This window comes from Nesoenas mayeri (assembly GCF_963082525.1).
Source record: "Nesoenas mayeri genome assembly, chromosome: Z".
NCBI classification, from domain to species: Eukaryota; Metazoa; Chordata; class Aves; order Columbiformes; family Columbidae; genus Nesoenas; species Nesoenas mayeri.
The window spans coordinates 56667200-56688608 of record NC_137542.1 but is presented as its reverse complement, the minus strand read 5'-3'; the positions used below and the strand labels follow the sequence as shown (position 1 = coordinate 56688608).

The following is a 21409-nucleotide window of genomic DNA, read 5'->3' as shown; positions in this document are numbered from 1 at the left end:
ATAACTAAAAATAATTGTTTCTGTTTTTAAAGAGGAATGATATACAGGGTATGTAATGAAATATCACTACAATTGAATTACTGATTTTAAAAAGACTGAGGAAGAGTAAGAAATCAAAGACAGAGCAAAAACTGAAAAATAAAATTCATTGCTTAGCTTTTACATTATATTCAGTTATTCCAAGTAACCCACAATAACATCTGCTTGACAATTTTGTGAGAAGTCAGAAGTAAGTTTAATCACTATCAGAGATTTTAGACACTAAACAAAACTAAATGTTCCAAAAGTCTAAAATGTATTTAACTTACGTCAGGAGTCCAGTTTCATGGCCTTTAGTTCCTACTGAACTACTCAAATTGATTACTAAACGTAAGACTTCTTTCCGCAGAAGTATTCTGCACACTGGTGTGTCATCTGGGATTGATTTTACCCCTGGAAAAAACAAATTAAACAGTATGGAGTTCAAACAGAATAGTCTTTCATCATTCTAATCTTTCACATAAGTTTGTTTTAGCATTCCATAAACACACAGAGACACGCATTTATGTATGCATTCTGAACTACCAACAAGTATTTCCATTGAAATTAAAACTTAAAAAATTAGTTTTCAGGAATTTTAACACGGAAATATTTTAAAAAGGTAAGCTACCATTTAATAAATGGAAAAATATGCACAATTCAACTACAGTGCTGTCTCTACCGCTAGATCATGTTGCAAACTGAGCGAGTGATTACCTATTCCATTTCTATCAGATACTGGAGAAGTCAGCAACCAGGTGCTTCACAAGAATTTATGATACTTCAAAATGTAAAATACAAGCCTAGAAAAGAAATGTCTTTCTCCTTATAGAAATTGTATTTTCCTTAAAATAAAGGCAATCAATTTGCTTATAATGACAGACACAGTGGTAGTCAATTACCTGTGGAAATGCCTTATAGCAAAAGGAGAAGAGTTTAAAAGTATATTCTTCCATTTGCGATAACCCTGGACAACACAACTACCTTCCTGTATACTGATTAAATCATCCAAAGGCAGATTTTTTTTTTAATAATAATGGAAATGAGCATTACTTTGTTTCAGTATGTATAAATAAAATATTATTTTTCCACAATAGCTAAAAAATATTTTAAGAGTTATAGTCTCTACTAATCATAAGGCTTTCAAACTTACCTAATACAAGCTCTGTACTCTTGGTGCTGCCAGCTGAACCATGGGATACTGCATCACTACAGCCTGAAATTCCAGAAAATTTGGAGGAATGCACATCTAAGTGATTGTGTATGGTCTGCCCACACCAGTCAGTATATGGAATGTCTGAAAAATCTGACATAAATAAGATGATGCATCTTTATTATTCACACTTTTCCTCACTTTAAATGCTTTTCTTATTTTTCAACAATCCTAAGCACGTAAGACACCGATGCACTACGTACTGTGAATATATACCAGCTGGAAACTAGATGTTGGATTTTAGACAAATCATACTCAAAATGTCTAAAAATGATTAAAAAAAAAACCTTAAAATATTTGAATGAAAGTAATCAGCTCCTTTTGACAACGACAGAAGTCTAAAAACTGTAATAACACATAGAGCTCTTATTGATATGTCCATGCTCTATTTCACATCACATGATAAAGATGCTCTTGCATACCCATAACTTTTTTGCTCATACAGTTATCACACGTGTCACAAAAAGGGCTCTGGCTTCATCGATGGAAAGATGTGGCAAGTAAGATTCTTCTGCAGGGTTTCACTATCCACAGACTTCAGCATTTAGATGATGAACATAAAATTGAAATTTTTAATTGTTGCGCAGTCAAAAGAACCATGGAAAACATGGGTCTGAAGGGACTTGTGGAGACCACCCAGTTCAACCTATGGCTCAGAGAACAGCTGACCTCAAAATGAGATCAGGTCACACTGCAAAGAGTTTCCCCTTACCTTCAAGGAGAATTTCTATTCCTACAGAATGTGTTTGTGGCCTCCCATCCCCTGGCTGTGTGCTCTGCTGCACCTGTAATCTCTTTATGGTACTGGAAGGGTACAACTGGGGTTTTGTTTGCCATCCATCTCTTCTCGATACCAAACCCAAGTTCCAACTCAGCTCTTTGGGCTATTCCTCACATTTCGTACATCATCCCCCTTGCCAACAGTACTCTTTATGTGTTACTAACTGAATGTGCAACACCGTTGTAAAATGATGACAATTCCCACTAAGCATCCATGAATGGATTCTCTTGTTATTATAGACATAGCAAAAAGGCATGTAATGGCAAGCTCTGTAGAGAAGGTTAGAAAAAAGTAATTCTGAGTCTGATCTGAATCTCAAAATACGAAGAAAAGTGACCAAAACCCAGAAATTACTGCTCAACTTCAGACTCCCCAGATCTCCTTTCTTTTGCTTCATGGTACAGACTTGCTTTGAAGTCAGACTTTTCATTAGTTTGCCAGCAAGTATCGATTTTAAGGACATGGACTTCAAGTACTAACTACGGCTTCAGATTTTATATTTTGATAAGCTCTAAGGAAGATTTAAAAAAAACCAAACCACAAACCACAACGTTTGCACCTAGACATACTAACACCAGCAGAAATCGAAAAGCTGGAAATGACTGTAGAAATACCACTGCTTGCACAGTGAGCTTATCACGGAGAATTAATTTAAGGTCAGTAATTTCAAAGTCAGTAAGAAAAGAAAAAAAAACAACCTTACAGATTAATCAATTTTAAAAATTAACAAAAGCCATTATTTTCATTTAGTTCTATCACACATCCCCACACTAACCTGTACGACTATATGAAGAGTTCACTTTGTTGTTAGGCTGATATCCCAGTATTTGAATACAGACACAGTAAAGGCAGTTCTCATCTGTGTGCTCCTGTAGCCCCGTATCCTCTGTATCTTCTAAAAACTGAGAGGCATCCGAACGGCTGGTATTCATTATTTCTGTGAGACTGATTTGCTGTCGAAGCATCTGGAAAGGGCTTTTGACAACATCACTTGTACCTGATGGAAGACCTGTAGATAAGCAATTCGACATCAGAAAAAGACAAACTGTGCAACCAATACTATTTCAACTAAATTTTCCCTCATAAGCCTTTTAAGGCTGGGGAGGGTGTGTATAGGAAGATCTAGAAACTTTTTTTTTGAGTGGTTAAGCTCTAATTTGCAAAATAGACATCACATTTTAGTCTTGGCTTACCATATGTAGCAAAACATTACAAAGGACAGAATTCAACTTCTAAAGCTGTACACACATACTGTAAGAAGATAGGTGGTAAATCCTGACATGATATCAACACCCATGTAACACTAATATGTTACCAATTTTCATAATATCAGACAAGATTAGTACAACAGGACACTAAATGTTTAAATGACATGTGCAGCAATGAACACAAACACAATTAAAAAAAACCATGACTTCGTGCCTATAATAAGAATAAACTAGACTCAATAATGCAGAAACAAGCCAAAGACACTTTAGTGACATGGTCTTTCCTGCGTCGAAAATATCAACAAATACAATTTCGGACAAGAGTTACTTTATGTTGAAACGTAGCAAACTACAGAAACACACTTTCAGGAAATTCAACTTTATATATTACACTGACAAAAGAAAAAAGAAAAAAAAAAAATCAGTAAAGTGTGTCTTTTTGGATGTAAAACGTGCTTGTAAAAAAAGTTCCAATTAACTAGCAGGCAAGACAACAGCTATCCTACATTACTTTAAGACCAGTTTCAATGCTTCTTTTCCAGTTGTCCTACTGAAAAGACACATATTGACACTCTACAGATTTCTGACTACTCTGGAGTAAAAAAGAAAGTATATTCCAGAACAAGCCAGGCATTTCAGAGCACCTGCAACTCTCTTGTACCATGTGTCGTCACCTCTGCTGATCAACTGTCATGGCAACATCATAGAAAGACAAAATTTACTTTCTGAAATATACACCTAACACTTTTATTGGTTCCTATAAATTCACATATAATTGAAGGAAAGTAAAAATGTAACAGCTCAATGTGAAATACATATTCCATTTTAGCTTAAATTTTGTTACTTTCTTTGCAGCAGTACCACTACCAGTCTTCGATTAGCATTAGCTCACACTATAATCGAAGATGTGTAGACTTTCCCCCACTGCTTATTAGCACAGGATCAAGCTCATGTTGTTTTGAAGCAACATCACATTATCTCAAACTAAATAGAAGATGGAATTAGTGGCCTGCTATCCTGAATCCAGAACACAGCTCTCAAAATTTTACAGTTAAAAATAACACTTTCTGTAAAAAAAAAAAAAAAAGAAAAAAAAAAAGAAAAAAAAATCAACAATGAAACCAAGACCCCAACCAATGTCCAAATAAATAACAGAAAGGTACACAAGAGGAACAAAAACAGTACCTCCTGCATCAGGTGCAAAGACCCTGGCTCCACGGTCATCAAATGGAGGTGAAGTTTTCTTCTGGAAATATGGAGTTTCCTTTACCTGGATAATTCAAGTGAAAATTAAGAGTAGCACAGGTGATACCTACACACCAAGGAAAAATAGATTTTATGACGAAATAAAATGTCATCCATTTTTCACTTCAGGAAAAAGATCTAATTAGAGGAGGAAATTAAGAATGGTTAGTGAGTAGTAAAGAAAAGTCAAGTGAGAAAAACTATACATTTGTAAATGAACATTTATTATGCAAGGCTTATGAACAGTCAGTAAATGTTAAAATAGTGGTGATAGGCTGTAAGGAAACCAGTGACCCAGAAGTGACTTTTAATGATCTGTCCATATCACTATATACTACTGGAGATCTCTGGAGAACAGTGCAAAAACACCCAGGACATCTAAAGTGTTGTCTGTAAGAAGTTGTAAAGTGAAGACATGCCACAGCTCTACAAAAAGAGTTGAGAGAGAATATATGAGGCAACACAGATATGCCACAACGACTGTGAAGAAGAAAGAAAAATTAGTCATTTCATAAAGGTGGAGCAGCAGTAGGTATGACAGCAAATCTTGCCTTTGCTCTAGCTTTAGTAATTTTTTGAGATAAGTTAAGAAAGTAATTTAGGTTTGAAAAGCAAAAACTAAGTAAACTAAAGATAAAGAAGCCCATCAAATTACCTTTGACACAGACCATGTCCTGTTTTTGATAATTAAGTAACAGAATATCAAACCCTGTGATCCATCAGTGTGTTTAAACCAAGTAGAAAGAGGAAGGCAATTGATAAGACACTTAAAAGAAAATAATTTGTTTTAACTGAAATACATATATCTGTGAGGTTAAGACAATATAATTTAATACTATGATTATATACATACAAATAAAGTAATATTTTATTAACATCACAGTAGCAGGAAGTTAACTCTGCGACTATGCACATCATTTATAATTGACAAATGAACATATTAATTAGTTGGCTAAAGAGGTATTAAAAAATGTCCACAGACTACACTAATTTTAGTGTAAATGCTAGCTGTCAACTAAAAATCTCACAACAGCAGGTTTATGCTACCATTGTTTAACACTGTTCTAACCTAGTTTGTATCACTATTTGCCTAAAAGTATAAAACAGACTAGCGATTTTCTGTAAATAGGGTTAGATTCTGTGATTCTGTGTGAAAAGAAACTCTTGTTCTCCAAAATGCACTCAAATAAACCCTATCAATTTTTCCTCTTTTTTTCTCCATCTCATCTCTTTCAGTGAAAATGCAACGGCTGACTACCCATCAATATGAAAATGCAAATAAACCCAGAAGGGTATCACATACATACCTGAAATATTTCATTGATATCCACTGGAAGAGCAAGGCCAATATAATCATCAGAGCTACCATATGTAGCATTAGAAACCATGGAGCGAACAGAAGAGGAACGCTGAAGTGTGTTTTGGTTAATAGGACTTAATAAATCTTCTTTATCTAATGAAGCATAGCTTAAAGCTTTCATGAACCTGTAATATTGAAATAATAAATCACAATCTTGGTACATCTCTCATTCTGAAACATTAGAAGTAAGAAGGATTGCTGACACAAAGACTATCCTCATCGCCCCATTGTAGTATCCAGAGCTTGTTACTGTGTGAAATTACAACTATAGGCTCATTGCTTTTTTCTGTCTCATACTACAATTCACAGTTTGGCCATTCCTTGGGTAAATGTTTTTTTCTTTAAAAGTCCTGGAACTGGGATCTGAAAGATAGCAGAGTGGAACTTATGAGGTTACCAGGTTCTGAAGATTTACAGTCCAGACATGATCAGTAAAGGCTTTTAAACTGCTAACTGTCCTGTTTTGAAATGTACCTATACACTGAATACAGCTTCCCTCTATTTTCATAAAATCTGAGCTGAGCAGGCACATCCCTGCAAACACAGAGCCTGAGCCTGCTAAGGAACCAGAGATGCAGAAAAGGAACATTTTTTTCCTGTACTCTAAAAGGGCCACCCATCAGATCACTCAAGTATGGAGAAGGAATGCACAATGAACAAACTTGAATCTGCACAGTGAGTAGAGCTGGCTGTGACAAGCAACCCAGAGAACGAAGAAATAGGTTGGGAAAACAAGATAGGAAAGGGGAGGCTGGAGAATAAGTTCTCAGTGCTAATTAGAGTCCTGATGATGGAAATTTAATGTTTGTCCACCTGACATTTTACTTCTCATTGAAGATAAAAACCTATAAATGTTTTCTGCTAATCAACTGGTGTGGATGGTCTCTATGTTGTGGATTAAAGCTTCCTAGTAAAGAGACACCTCAGGAACAGTAAATTTTTATTATATTAGTGCAAATAATCATACAATGGGAGATAAAGAACAGTAAATATTTGATTTATTGACTTTCCGCCTTCAAAATAATCTTCTATCATTTTTGTGGTTTAGATAGGCAATTAAAACATCTTCTTATCCCTAACAGGTTTAACAGATTTATGCTGAGATGAAATTAATTTATCGAGGTTTGACCATGCAAGGTTCAAGACACTATTATGCAATGGGAATGCATAGAACACAAATTATAGGATATGAACATTTTTATTGCTACTAAATAATTCTGACCCTTGCTAATGACAGTGGCATTGGACTTAAAAGAAAAGTCAAGCCATACTTGAAAAGGATGAGAGGAAATAGTCTCGAGTTGTGCCAAGAGAGGTTTAGATTGGACATTAAGAAAAATTTCTTCATGGAAAGGGTTGTCAGGCATTGGAACAGGCTGCCCAGGGAAGTGGAGGAGTCACCATCCCTTGAGGTGTTTAAATTATATGTAGATGCGGCACTTAAAGACATGGTTTAGTGCTGGACTTGGCAATGCAAGGTTAGCAGTTGGATTTGACAACCCTGTAGGTCTTTTCCAATCTAAATGATTCTAGGATTCTATAACCCCAAAAAGTTACAAATTATTTAATAATAAAGCATTCTACAATTACTCTTTACAGAAAATTACAGAGAGAAGTGTTAATCCCAAACAGTTGTCCCTGCTTTTCCTGGAAAAGAAGTGATCATCATTAGAAGTGGTAAGTTTTCATAACAGCATGTCTGCAGATGATAGGGTGAGAGCCCTGATCATGATTTGAAAGATGAACATTAACATTTTTGGTTGGTCTTTAAAGACAGAGGCAGAAAATTTAGCCCCATAAAATAATTTATGCAAAGAAATAAGTTTTTCAACCTTTTGAATGAAAAGACCAAGTGGAAACATCACAAAAATCAATTGCTATGAAGCCACTAATCTGTCAATGAAGCATGAATCAAAGAAGTTTTTCTGAAGACTGAGAGAAAACTAGCCTTGGCAGACAAAAAGGACAGAATGTTTCTTTCCAATTTATCACTTAAACAGCAGTAAAGGATAATATTTAGAGAGAAGCTGTAACATACTCTGAAATTAAAAGGACAATTATTCAGTGCAGACACTCAGCTGTAACTAGTAAGAAAAACACATATACTAGTTACATCATAGTCTTTCCAATCAATCACTTTAGTAAGCAGCACAATCTGGTAATCTCTCGTAATATGAATACCTGCAATTTAACCTTCTGAGAGATAGGAGCACTCTGGTCATTTCAGTTCCATGTTAAAAAGGTCAGCCCAAATCCTTGAGCCTAACCACTGACACAAGAGAAGAACAACTAAGCACCCAGAGTACTGTTAGTACTGCATGCAGAGACTCAGGATTGAAGTCCACTTCAGGGAAGTGGTTTTGCATATCAAGGGCATGACTGCAAGGAATGGTACAACATCACTAGAGCCAAAGCAGAACGTGTACTGCTACTAAAATGACACCAGTATGTTTCTGCACCAGCACAGGACTGGTGCAGCACTTCTGATTGCCAGGATAGTGTAGCTTAACTTGTATTGCCACGACAGTGTAGCTTAACTACTGAATCATACTTAATATCATCAGCACACTCGGTCTAGTTCTAACTTAATTGAACAAAGACAACAAAACTTACCTTTTACAGCACCTTTGCACAATCAGATTAAAATCTCAATCAAAAAATGTTGCTCTTAATCAGGACAAAAATGAATAGTAATCAACAGGCACTATATACACTCAACTGGGTATGTGGCAGTTCAGGGACCGGGCATGTCTAATATGCTAGTAGCTTCTCACCTTCTTCTCACATGAGAGATGTTCAGGTGAGAACAGAGAAAGAAAGTGTCTTTTCCCTTTCAATAGTAATGTGAAAATCCAATGCACTAGCTAAAAGAGGATTTGAAAGGAAAAACTTGGTAGAAGAGCTTTTAAGAGAAAGTTGTTAAGCACTGAGTGCAGCTGCTGGGAATGGTATCAATGTCAAGAGCTAGATTCCTTATGTAACTATCCAATTAGTCTTCAAGAACATCTACTATTATGCAAAAATAAAGAGGTGACATTGCTGTCTAAAAATAAATGCTATGAGTAAAATCTTTGCTCTGTTGCAGCTAAGCAGCCAAACTCACATTCATAACAGTGGTACCAGTATCTCATCACTGGTCTCAATGCCATAGTGAACATGAATACGGCATCTTGGCAGGAGTCCCTGTCCTAGAACCTCACTGTCATCAAGAAAATTCTATTCTGAAATATAGTTCTGACTATATGGACAATTTTGTGTGATTGCAAATTTAGTAATGTTAGCAATATAACTGCATTTAAATATTAAAAGTTAAAGAGGAAACAAATGAGATAAAAGGATATAGTTTCCTTTGTCATTAACAGCATTAAAGGGGCTGAAAGAAAGGGCCTGTGAAAGCTGTGCTTCTCTGACAGCACTTACAAAGTTGAGAATTCTCATTCTATTACATTATTCTCCTAATAACGATACTGCTTTCAATGAAGTTATGAATCATCCTGTCACTTTCAGGTGAAGGTGGGAAAAGACCCAAACATTAGAATGATACTTTCCTTTAATTGCTCTTAGAGCTCTGAAGTAAGAACTGAGCACATAATAATCTCTTACCGACTTGGGGTTAGCCGAGAATCCAGGCTGCCAGACTTCATGGTAATAGTGTCAGTAAACAGCACGTCCTTGGCTGGAGATGCTAGGGCTTCTGAATGAGACAGTGAGGGATGCATTCTCTGCTGTTGTAAGCGTTTTAGTGTAGCGTAGCCAAAGGCATCTCGAGAACTTGTGTAGCTGAAGTTATAGTCAGCAAGACTTTTTATTGTAGCAAGAGAAGGAGCTTTAAGAGACTGGGCTCTTCGGGGAAGTGTATGAGAAGACCCTGGTGGTACCAGGGATACAGAGTTGGATTTTGAGAGAGGCAGGTGGTTAGGCTGTGGTGTTGAACAGTGACTTGGTTTAACTGTTTTTGTGCTTACCACAGTACTCAAACTTCCACAGTCAGTATCTGCATTTGTAGTGTCCACACCTACAGTCTCTCTTGAAGGGCTAGAGCTCATTGAGCTTATGCCACTTGTTGTCGTATCTGTATTAAAACTTAAGCTACGACTCTTGAAATGTGTTTGTGTAGTACCATCCCCTATTAGCCTTTCTCTGCTCATGTTTTCCCGGTGAATTTCACTTCCAAGACCTTTTGGCAGCTTCAGATCATTTTCTCCAATACTTGGGGTACTATCAGTATCTTCCATGTGCTTACTTCCAACAAAAGAAGTTTCTAATCGTAAAGTCTGGATTTTAGGAACTCTGAATACAGGGTTGATTTCTTCCCCAGGAGGAAAGTCTATGCTACCAGAAGGTTCTGTTACTGTACGATTTCGCCTCAGGCCTGATTTACTGTCAGATGATGACAGCTTTCCTCCTTTTGGATCACTGCTACTTCTGTGTTTTTTATTAGGTAGAGTAAGAGAGTTTAGAATGCGATTTTTCACAAGTCTACTAGAAGAAAAAAAAGGAAAGGGACTACGGTCTTTGTCCTTTGAAGGCCCAGGTCTGTCATAAAATATTTGTTCTGTATCTTCAGTAATATCTAGGAAGAACGTACTAGTAGAAGTACTACCAAAACGGTCATCCTCCATGATGAACATACCTGAAATTATATGAGAGTTTGTCACTGAAAAATGGACATTTCTTTGAAGTATATACACTTGTTGTGAAAAAGTACACAATTCTATAGAATCCAAAGTGGAAGACTATGCAATTTACTGTAAATTAAGTATCCTGAGGAGTACCTGAGCTAAAGGTCTCACTGCTTCAAAAGAAAAGCCAGACTATCTTATTTCAATGCAAATATCCAGCTACTAGGATCACAAGCAATGCACTCCTTTAATATCTAAATATGGCATACTTCTGGATTTAAATTCGAAATATCCATAGTAAAATTAAAATCTATTAAGATACTCAAAATATACAGGAATTCAAATATAGCAATATTCTCTGTGTGAGTATATATACATACCTAAGCATAGAAATTTCTGCAGCAAGCTGCCATGACTTGACATAAGAACTAGTAACTTACCCTTATGTTAAAATTTCTGTTTCTACATCAAATGCAAACCTAAGACACTGTTCTCTTCCTTTTCACTTGTCTGTGTCTCTCTGAATGCATATAAGTCTGTCCCATTGCTTGCACTCTTCTTTCTTGCAATAGCACATTTATACCATTTGTCTGAACCTCGTCCTACCAAAAGGCTGGTAAGAACAGTTTGAGGTTTTTTTGTTTGTTTGTTTATGTTGTTGTTACTTACTTGAAGGAGCAGATTCACTTTCACTGTTATGCCTAGAACTGGTGGACTCAGAGTTCAAGCTAAGAGTGCTGGGCACAGAAGAAAGTTCATTGCAGAGCTGTTCCATATCATCAGGAACCACCGGCCAAGGCTGTCTACGACTGTGTCTCACTGCATCCCAGTTGTGATGCTTCAAAATGTCACATCCTTGTTTAGTTTTGGCTATTAGACCAAGCACGTAGACACAGGTTCTGTATTTAACGTATATATAGAAAAAAAGAGCAACAATAATAGTGTCTAATGTAACTAAACTTATTTTTCTTTTGAAAGGAAACAGTTTCACAACAATCCAGCAGAAACTTCACATTAAATTGCCAAGTAGCTTTTTATTTTTTATTTTTTTTAATCAACAGAAGCTTAAAAAATGCACTAAAATATCTGAGAACAATACACTATTCAGAAACAAAAACTGATTATTACCAGAGCCCAATTACATAAAGCAGAAAAGTACTACTTTTTTTTTTTTTTTTTAAAAAAAGACAAACATTAATGTGACAGCCATATTAGGCAAAAGACCACCTATTCATGCTTTTAAAGATTAAGATATTGAATGAAAAAGATGGGACACTAATTCCAGAGATATAAGTAGGAAACAATTTGTTTTTTAAAAAAGGAGAAAAGTAGTATGTATTGTTTTTTTCATAGGTTTAATTTGCTTCTTTCAGACTTTTTATCTGATTCGGCAATTGTATAGGACTGAGATTGATACTCAGTCATCAATGATTTTTAATAACTGATTTCCAAGTGCAAAACCATATTAACGTAAATTAGGTAAGCCTATACGAAAACTTACAACAACTACCATCTGTAAATTTTATGTATAAATCAGATACACATACCCTCTAACAGAAAGAACCTCACAATGTTGAGCAAGTGCCATTATATCAGGAATTACATTCTCCTCTTGAAGCAAGTTAAGACCCCAATTGGATGATCCAATATTGCCCTGCAATAAAAATTTGTCAAGTGAGTTTTGATTTTGATGTGATCTGCAGCACCATTAGTATAAAGCCTCTGGCATTTCTATTGGTTGGTAGTACAGTTTCAAGCCACCTTCTCAAAGTAATTAAAGATGTGAGTACTATTTTTTACATTTCCTAGTTGCGAAAATTCAAAAAAAGGGTAGCTGGCATGCTACGTGTACTACCTAAAACTGCCCAGAGTTAACTACTATGTATTCTTCACTTTACCCATTCCCTACAACTGGCAGTATGATCTTGGTTTACTCATTTTCCATTCCTCTTACAGAAGCATTTTATTACATACCTACAATATCTTCCAGTAATAGTCACCTTGCACAAATGTTCCAAAATAAACTTCGGTAAAGGCAAGAAAGAAGCAGATTAACAGCTCAGGTGGCAAAGCAAATTTAGAAGTGTATCTTGGATAGGCACAAACACTAGGTTTTTGCTGACCCCAAGTACCAGGGGTGTCACAACCACATGCATCAGTGGCAGACAACTTTCTTCCCAAAACAATGACTTTGGACCACTGCAGGAAATACATTAAAATCAGACCACTGCAACCTCTAACTACTGGTTCCATACTAATACTGCTGCTACATGTGGCAATCTGGTTGTTTTTTTTTTTTTTTTTGTAAAAAGGAAAAAGAAGACAAGGTGACTATTAAAAACTTCAAAACAGAAAAGATGGAGTGAATAATTTTCAACTGGAAGTCTAGGTAGGGTGCAGAATGCCAACTTAGACAAATCGCACACATTTCATGACAAAACCTCTCAACTATTTTATGGAATTCTGCTTAGCAATTTCAGAATCAAGAATCAAAATAGAACACAAACAACTGCAAAAAGTTTTAAATTTATTACTAACCAAGGCCCAAAGGGCTGCTTTCAGCTGCTTAATTCCTTCCCACTTATCCAGCATTGGGGAACGAATAGTGTAACTTAGATCTGTAACAATACTCTGAAGGAGAAAAACAGAAGAAAAACAAAAAAAACAAACTCAGTTGAAAATGAAAAGGAGACTTCAGTCAAACAAGTTCTTTTGCATTTTTAATATAAGGTAAAGTACAAATTTAAAGTATGCATTCTAAAATCAACAGTGGTAGTTCTGGAATAATAAGCATAAATTAATAGCAACATGGTAACGCAAGTACAAAATGTTAATGTAACTACTGACAGCATCAAGCTAATTCAGATTTTAAAAGGAAAACAGATTAATGAGCCTAACACACTGGAATATATAAGCTTTCTCTTGAACTTTTCAACTCTCATTATATCATCTTGCATACACACATTAAAAGTGAATTCATTTAAGCAACTATGAACTGGCTTAGTGTTTGTTTTCTTAGCTTTTTATGATATTAGAAAGAAGACTTTATTCCCTCTTCTCTATGTTTTTGTATCCATAAAAGGATAACACAGTTTTACTTGTCAATACACAGTTCAGTCACAGACAGAATGAAAAATTCTATTGCCAAGTTGCTTCTGGTACTAATATTTTGCTAGCCATTTTGAGAATAATGTTACGAAGTATTTCTCTGATACTTCATGGTCAGGATGGAATTTTACATGAGACTAGACGGCAAAGACTGTCTTCACAACTTTTTTGTCCGTATGACTTAAGACTTGCATAACCAACTTATTTGCAATAACTGTTTAAATGCCATCTCTTTTAAAACATTTCATTTAAGGGTTACAGTACTCTTCAAAATCTTTCAAATTGTAAATAGTTATTATCCTCACCTGAGACTCCAATAAATGGCAACCTGTTTTATGGTGCACCAATTGACCATAAAGGTGAACCGGTAGGTAGACGTGTGGTCGCTGTAATCTGGTAGAAAGAGAAATCATGTGCTTTCTCAGCAATTCTGACATTTTCTCTTGAAAGAATGTCTAATGCAATTAGTTACTCTTGGTATTTTTCAGATTAAGAGGATTATTTTGGAGAAAAATAGAACAGAATGGAATAGAACTATTTCAGTTGGAAGGGACCTACAACCACCATCTAGACCAGCAGCCCAACCACTCCAGGGCATGTTATTAGTGGCCTTGTCCAAATGCCTCTTAAATACTGACCTGCTTGGGGCATCAACCATCTTCCCAGAAAGCCTGTTCCACTGTTTGGCCATCCTCTTGGTAAAGAAATGCTGCCTGACATCCAGTCTAAACCTCCCTGGTACAGTTTTCAACCATCCCCATGTGTTCTGTCACTGGATAGCAGGAAAATGAGATCAGCACTCCTATCTCCACCTCCCCTCCTCAGGAAGCTGTAGAGATCAATGAGGTTGCCTCTCAGCTTCCTTTTCTCCGAAAGAGACAAGCCCAAAGTCCTCAGCATCTTCTCATAGGAGATTCCTTCCAGCCTTTCCACCAGCTTTGTTACTCTCCTCTGGATGCACTGAAGGACCTTCACATCCTTCTTCAGTTGTGGGGCTTGGAGCTGCACACAGCGCTCAAACTGAGTCCAAACCAATGCTGAATCCAGTGGGACAATCCCATCTCCTGACTGGCTGGTCATACCATGTTTGATGCACTGCAGGATGTGGTTTGTCCTCTTGGCATCCAGGGCACACGCTGCTGATTGTGTTAAGCTGCTGTTGACCAGCATCCCCAGATCTCTTTCTGCAGGGCTGCTTTCCAGCCACTCCTCTCCCAACCTATACTTGTACCTGGTGTTACTCTGTCCTAGATGCAGTATCTGGCACTCGGACTTGTTAAATTTCATCCCATTAATGACTGCCCAGTGGTCCAATCTACCCACATCTCTCTGCAAGGCCTCTTGTCCCTCAAGAAAGTCAACAGCACCTCACAGTTTGGGATCATCAGCAAACTTGTTAATGGCGCATTCAATTCCTCCATCCAGATAATATCTAAAATGAACAGCGCTTGCTCTAGAATTGAGCCCTGTGGAACACCTCTGACGACCAGTCACCAGGTACATATATAGCCTCCTTCAAGCCTTTGAGCTCTGCCCTTCAGCCATTTCTTCACCCAGCACACTGTGAACCTGCCCATCCCACAGCTGGAGAACTTGCCCAGATGTATGCTGTGAGGGACAGTATCAAAAGCCACACTAAAATCCAGATATATCCACAACCTTCCCTTCATCCACTGGGCTGGTGACCTTATCACAGAAGGATATCAGATGAGTTATACAGGACTTTCCCTTTGTGAACCCATGCTGACTGTGCCTGATGACTGCATTACTCTTTAAATGCCTTTTAACAGTACCCAGTATAATCTTCTCCATAATTTTTCCAAGAACTGAGGTTACACAGATAGGTCTTTAACTTCCTGGGTCTTCTCTTAGGCCCTTTTTGTAGATTGGATTATGACTGGCTGGCTTCCAGTCAGCAGGGACATCCACAGACTCCCAAAATCTTTGGCAGATGATTTGAGAGATCCTGCCATAACATCCGTTAGCTCCTTCACTGCTCTGGAATGAATCTTGTCAGGCCCCCTGGATTTCTGAACATTCAGCTGATAGAGCTGGTCTCTTACAACTTCAGTGTCCACAAATGGAAAGACACTGCTCTCACACTTATGGTCCTCCAACTGAGGGGACTGGGCAGGCCAAGGTCTATCAGTATTATTAAAGACTGAGGTAAAAACACATTCAATGGTTCTGCTTCTTCTTCATCCTAATTAGTCACACAACCACCTTCAACAAGTATTGGTCCAATATTTTCTTTATACCTCCACTTACTATTAATTTACTTACAGAAGCCCTTCTTGTTATCTCACACAACACCAACTCAGTTTCAACTCTAACTGAGCTTTGGCCTTTCATGTCTTCTCCCTGCATATACAAAGCACAGCTCTGTAATCTTCCTGTGAAGTCTGACCTTGCTTAAAGAGATGATACAATTCCCTTTTCCTCTTGAGCTCCGTGAGGATTTTCCTGTTCAGCCAAGCTGGTGCTCTGCCCCATTTGTGTGACTTACAGCACAGTAGAATTGCCTTCTCCTGTGCTTCTAAAAGGTGGTTCTTAAAGACTGACCAGCACTCATGGGCTCTTAAGCCCTTAAAGGCAAATTCTCAGGGCACTCCACTAAATAGCTCCCCAAATAGCTTCAAGTTTGCTCTCGTGAAGTCCAGGGTAGCAATTCTGCTGTCCCTTCTTCTCATTACACTGAAAATTTTAAAAGTCAACCATTTCATGATCACTATGGCCAAGCCAATCACACACCATCACATCTCCCACAAGTCCTTCTCTATTCACAAACAGCAAGTCTAGGAGTGCATGTTTCCTAGTTGGTTCAATGAGTACCTGTGACAAGAAGTTCTCCTATGACTCCAAGAATTTCCAAGACCTGCTCATCACAGCAATGTGATATTTCCAGCTGATGTCTGGGAAGTTGAAGTCTCCACAAAGGAAAGGGGTACTAATCCAGAGATTTCTCCTAATTGCTCATAGAACAACTCATCAGTGCTAACAGCCTGAGTAATCATTAGTAAACATCCACTAAAATATCTCCTTTGTTTCCCATTCCCCTAATCCTCAGCCAGAGGCTCCTGAATACATCATCATTAACTGTAAGTGCTGTATAACCAAACCTCTCCCTTACATGTAGGGTGAAAACTCTCCCTCGCCTGTTTTGCTTATCCCTCCTGAACACCCTGGTGCCCTCCATCCCAGCACTCCAGTCTTGGGACTCATTTCATCAAGTCTAGCTAATACCAGTGGTATCACAGCTCTGTGAGCAGTTCATGCTGTTTGTTTCTCATACTGCATGTGTGGGTGTACAAGCATTTCAGACATGCTACTGAGCCCTCCGTGCTCCCAGGAGCAGTGTAAATGTTACCACTAGCATTGCCACCCTCAGGCAATGCCATGCCAACCCTTGGCTTACCTACTGCAATTCTGTTTGTATCGCCTTCCCTCATTAGCTCTAGTCTAAAGCTCTCTTGATCAGCCCTGCCTGTTTATGCCCAAACACACTTTTTCCCAAATTCACCTTTGGTTGCTCCGACGAACATAGTTGTCACCATCAACAGGTTTGCGGTATGTAGTAAGTGCTTCATTAAGTTGTTCTTCAATCAATTCAACATACTTTAAGTTATATTCCTAAAAGAAAACAGACAAAGGTTGACAAAATACATTTAGTGGTTTATGTTTTTACAATATGGCACTTTATAAGGAAGGAATTACTGAAGTACCCCTTAAGGAAGGTTCAATTTCTTTATGATCTGAAGGTGAGGCTCATCAGAATTACTGCACTTCATACATACAGTCAGTTTTCAGCGTTGACAATTGATACCATAAATATTTCAGTGAATTTGTTAAAAAAGGAAAGAAGGCAATACCTCACATCTGATTTTAACCTGAATAATCAAACAGACCACCACACAGTTCAGTATTCCTAGAGAAGTGACAAGCTTATCAGTCAGTAAAAAAATTGCCAGCAGAAATGAGAACAAGCACTTATAATTAATCATGAAAACAAAATAATTTATGAACAGTTTTATTCTAGTAATAACAATGACACATTTTTCTTAATGATTTTGTATTCCTATTTATTTCCTAACAGCATAAGCTAATTCTATCTTCATGAGCTATATAGGTTTAACTTTAATTAGTAATGACTGGCAGTAATGCGTATCTTGAAAAAAATAGTGCTTTTTTTACACATTTCTCTAGATAAGATCTTATACAATAGCCTTTTTTAGGAAGTCACTACACTCCTCAAATACTTGCTGAAATATCAAAATGATATAAAAGACCAGGTAAATCAAAAGCATGAATTTACAAAGAAACTATGGAACTATGTCCCTGTCAACGTTTTTCAACAAAATCTTAAGTCACTGAGGCAATAAATGAATTGGCATTAGCAACACACATATATGAAGATGCAATATTTTTAAGAATCTTTGACCTGCTAATCCTGCACATTCATACCCTCCCCCTTTGTAATACCAAGTACACTTTATTTATGCCATTACCTTTTGCCATTTTTCCATTTGTTTTGTTACATAACCTCTTTCATTTAGATATGAAAATCCCTTTGGGATGGACAGAAATCTGTAAAATAACATCAGACAGTTAGTACTTCACTTAAAACAAATCACATAATTTGAATAAAAACACACACTTGTTTGTTTCTGCAGTGTGAAGTTGAACAGTATATTTGACATGTACCTTAGGAGTAGAAGCAAACCCTTGTCTCCAAGATGAGAAAGAGCTGGTTTCATTTGGATAAGGGCATGAAGATTGGCCTAAATAATTAAAAGATGCATAAGAAATATATGAGTGCTATATAATTCTCAGAACTACAACAATTACAACAACCTGCCAGCAATGAAGCAGCAAGTTTTTAAGAAAGGGAAGTATCAAACAGCACTAAACTCATCATAATATTATGCATTTTGTGCACCTTGTCATTAAATATAGATTACTTCACAAGGACTACAATGTGCAAAATAGCTGGATTAATCTGAATATTTAAAAGTAGGCATAATCCAGAAGACTACATTTTCTTGCCATTAATACCGCAGTATTTTCAGCAAGGAGGTCTATAAGCTATTTTGACATTCATCAATGACAATCAAGAAAGGAAACCATCAGCAGGTTCTTGCATACTTTAACTCTGCTACTGGGGCAAAGGGGTGGTGAACAGCTTACAGAGTAGCATACCAAAAGGATATTGACAACAGGAAGGATGCTCACCTTGTCTTCACATGCCTCATCTAGAATATCAAGTGCTTCGGAAGAAATAGTTTTATTTTTATCATGTAACTGGGTCACCAGTAACTCAATTCCCCAGTTGCTGAAGAACTCTACATTCGCCCTCAGTAAGACTCGTAAGTGTTTTGTTGCGTACAACCTGCAGCTCTGCAAAAGTGAGGAAAATTTTTTTAACAGAAGATGAAAAATAGCTAATCTACTGAATGATTTATCACTTTTAAAAAGACCTTTCAATTATTGCATTTTACAGCAAGTAGCTGTGATGTGCACCTCACATATTAAAATTATGGTCTATCAGAGTTATTTCTGTCTTATCAAATGGGAAATTTGAGTCTGAGATAACAAATAATCTGGTCATTGCAAGTCTCCTTGAAAAATCTTTATCAATCAGTCATTCACTGTGATAGTATCACACAAATTCATCAGGCTTAGCATGAAAAATAGGTTATAAACGGCCAGTGAGATTGCATATACTTTTATGTATGCAATGTTTTGAAAAAAAAAAAAATATTGAGCAAATATTAAAACCTTTAGAGAATTTATTTTAGTAAATTTTACATTGTTTCCCCGATACAAGTATCTGATCTTCAAAACTCCTCAGAAAACCTTCTAAATAGAAAAATGCTATTTTCTGTAATAAGACAGTTTCCTGACAGTTTGCTACATTAATTTCACCCAGTGACAGCAGAATGAAGTATCTTGTCAGTTCCTGCACTGCTGTTCAAAAGTTGCTGAATAAAGAGCATAAACTGGCTAATACCATTTTCTATTAGAAAAAATACAAAATCACAGAATCACAGAATCGACTGGGTTGGAAAAGACCTCAGAGATCATCGAGTCCAACCCTTGGTCCAACTCTAGTCTGTTTACTAGATCATGGCACTAAGTGCCATGTCCAACCTCACTTTAAAAACCTCCAGGGACGGTGAGTCCACCACCTCCCTGGGCAGGCCGTTCCAATGCCTGACCACTCTCTCTGTAAAGAATTTCTTTCTAATATCCAGCCTAAATTTCCCCTGGCAGAGTTTAAGCCCATGCCCCCTTGTCCTATTGCTGACTGCCTGGGAGAAGAGACCAATCCCCACCTGGCTATAACTTCCCTTCAGGTAGTTACAGAGAGTGATGAGCTCACCTCTAAGCCTCCTCTTCTCCAGACTAAACAACCCCAGCTCCCTCAGCCTCTCCCCATAGGTCTTATGTTCAAGTCCCTTCACCAGTTATGTTGCTCTTCTCTGGACCTGCTCCAGCACTTCAATGTCTTTCCTGAACTGAGGGGCCCAGAACTGAACACAGTACTCCAGGTGTGGCCTCACCAATGCAGAGTACAGGGGAAGGATCACTTCCCTTGTCCTGCTGACCATGCTATTTCTGATACAGGACAGGATACCGTTGGCCTTCTTGGCCACCTGGGCACACTGATTGCTCATGTTGAGCTTCCTGTCAATTAGTACCCCCAGGTCCCTTTCTGCCTGACTTCTCTCCAGCCACTCTGCGCTCAGCCTGTAGCGCTGCAGGGCGTTGTTGTGACCGAAGTGCAGCACCCGGCACTTGGCCTTATTGAACTTCATCCCATTGGAATCAGCCCATTTTTCCAGTCTATCCAGATCCCTCTGCAGAGCCCTCCTGTCTTCCAGCAGGTCGACACTCCCTCCCAACTTGGTGTCATCAGCAAATTTGCTGATGATGGTCTCAATCCCCTCATCTAAATCATCAATAAAGATGTTAAACAGGACTAGACCCAACACTGACCCCTGGGGAACACCACTAGTGACTGGCCGCCAGCTGGATGCAGCCCCATTCACCAGCACTCTCTGGGCCCGGCCCTCCAGCCAGTTCTTAACCCAGCATAGACTGCACTTGTCCAAGCCACGGGCTACCAGCTTTTGCAGGAGTATATGATGGGAGACAGTGTCAAAGGCCTTGCTGAAGTCCAGATAGACCACATCCACAGCTTTCCCCTCATCCACCAGGTGAATCACCTGATCATAAAAGGAGATCAGGTTGGTCAGACAGGACCTGCCCCTCCTAAACCCGTGCTGGCTGGGTCTGATCCCTTGTCCATCCTGAACATGCTGTGTGATTCCCTTCAGGATGATCTGCTCCATAACCCTGCCAGGCACCAAGGTCAGGCTGACAGGCCTGTAGTTACCAGGGTCAGCTTTGCAGCCCTTTTTGTGGACTGGGTAACACTGGCCAATTTCCAATCATATGGGACCTCCCCAGTGAGCCAGGACTGTTGGAAGATGATGGAGAGCGGCTTGGCGAGCTCTACTGCTAGGTCCCTCATCACCCTAGGATGGATCCCATCTGGTCCCATAGACTTGTGAGGATCCAGATGGCTCAGTAAATCACCAACTATTTCCTCCTGGAATACAAGGGGCCTATTTGGCTTCCTATCTCTGTCAACCACCTAGAAGCAAACAGGCTTAATCTGCAAGAATTTGCAGTATTCTGGAGTAGGCACAGAACAAACCTGTCAGTGTATGCTTACTAGGAAAGGTGTTATCTACACTTAGACAAGCACAGCTGGAAAAGAAAAGATTTCATGCCCAAATCTTTCTTAAGGTCTTCAGTCCCTACACCTTTAAGGCTATAATAGCTATAAAC

The 21409-nt window shown here is 38.1% G+C and overlaps 1 protein-coding gene across 2 annotated transcripts in view; it reads right to left on the bottom strand.

The window, feature by feature from the left end:
• RICTOR (RPTOR independent companion of MTOR complex 2) overlaps window positions 1-21409 on the bottom strand; it is an 86627-nt gene that overhangs the window by 4602 nt on the left and 60616 nt on the right. For both annotated transcript variants that reach the window (XM_080362156.1, XM_080362157.1), the window contains 14 exons: window positions 18785-18949; window positions 18257-18333; window positions 18061-18139; window positions 17076-17185; window positions 13861-13948; window positions 12986-13078; window positions 11995-12101; window positions 11117-11346; window positions 9429-10458; window positions 5773-5950; window positions 4406-4490; window positions 2788-3021; window positions 1172-1324; window positions 309-432 (listed from right to left, as the gene is read on the bottom strand). In XM_080362156.1, the coding sequence (XP_080218282.1) occupies window positions 309-432; window positions 1172-1324; window positions 2788-3021; window positions 4406-4490; window positions 5773-5950; window positions 9429-10458; window positions 11117-11346; window positions 11995-12101; window positions 12986-13078; window positions 13861-13948; window positions 17076-17185; window positions 18061-18139; window positions 18257-18333; window positions 18785-18949 (2753 nt within the window). The remainder of the gene's footprint in view (window positions 1-308; window positions 433-1171; window positions 1325-2787; window positions 3022-4405; window positions 4491-5772; window positions 5951-9428; window positions 10459-11116; window positions 11347-11994; window positions 12102-12985; window positions 13079-13860; window positions 13949-17075; window positions 17186-18060; window positions 18140-18256; window positions 18334-18784; window positions 18950-21409) is intronic.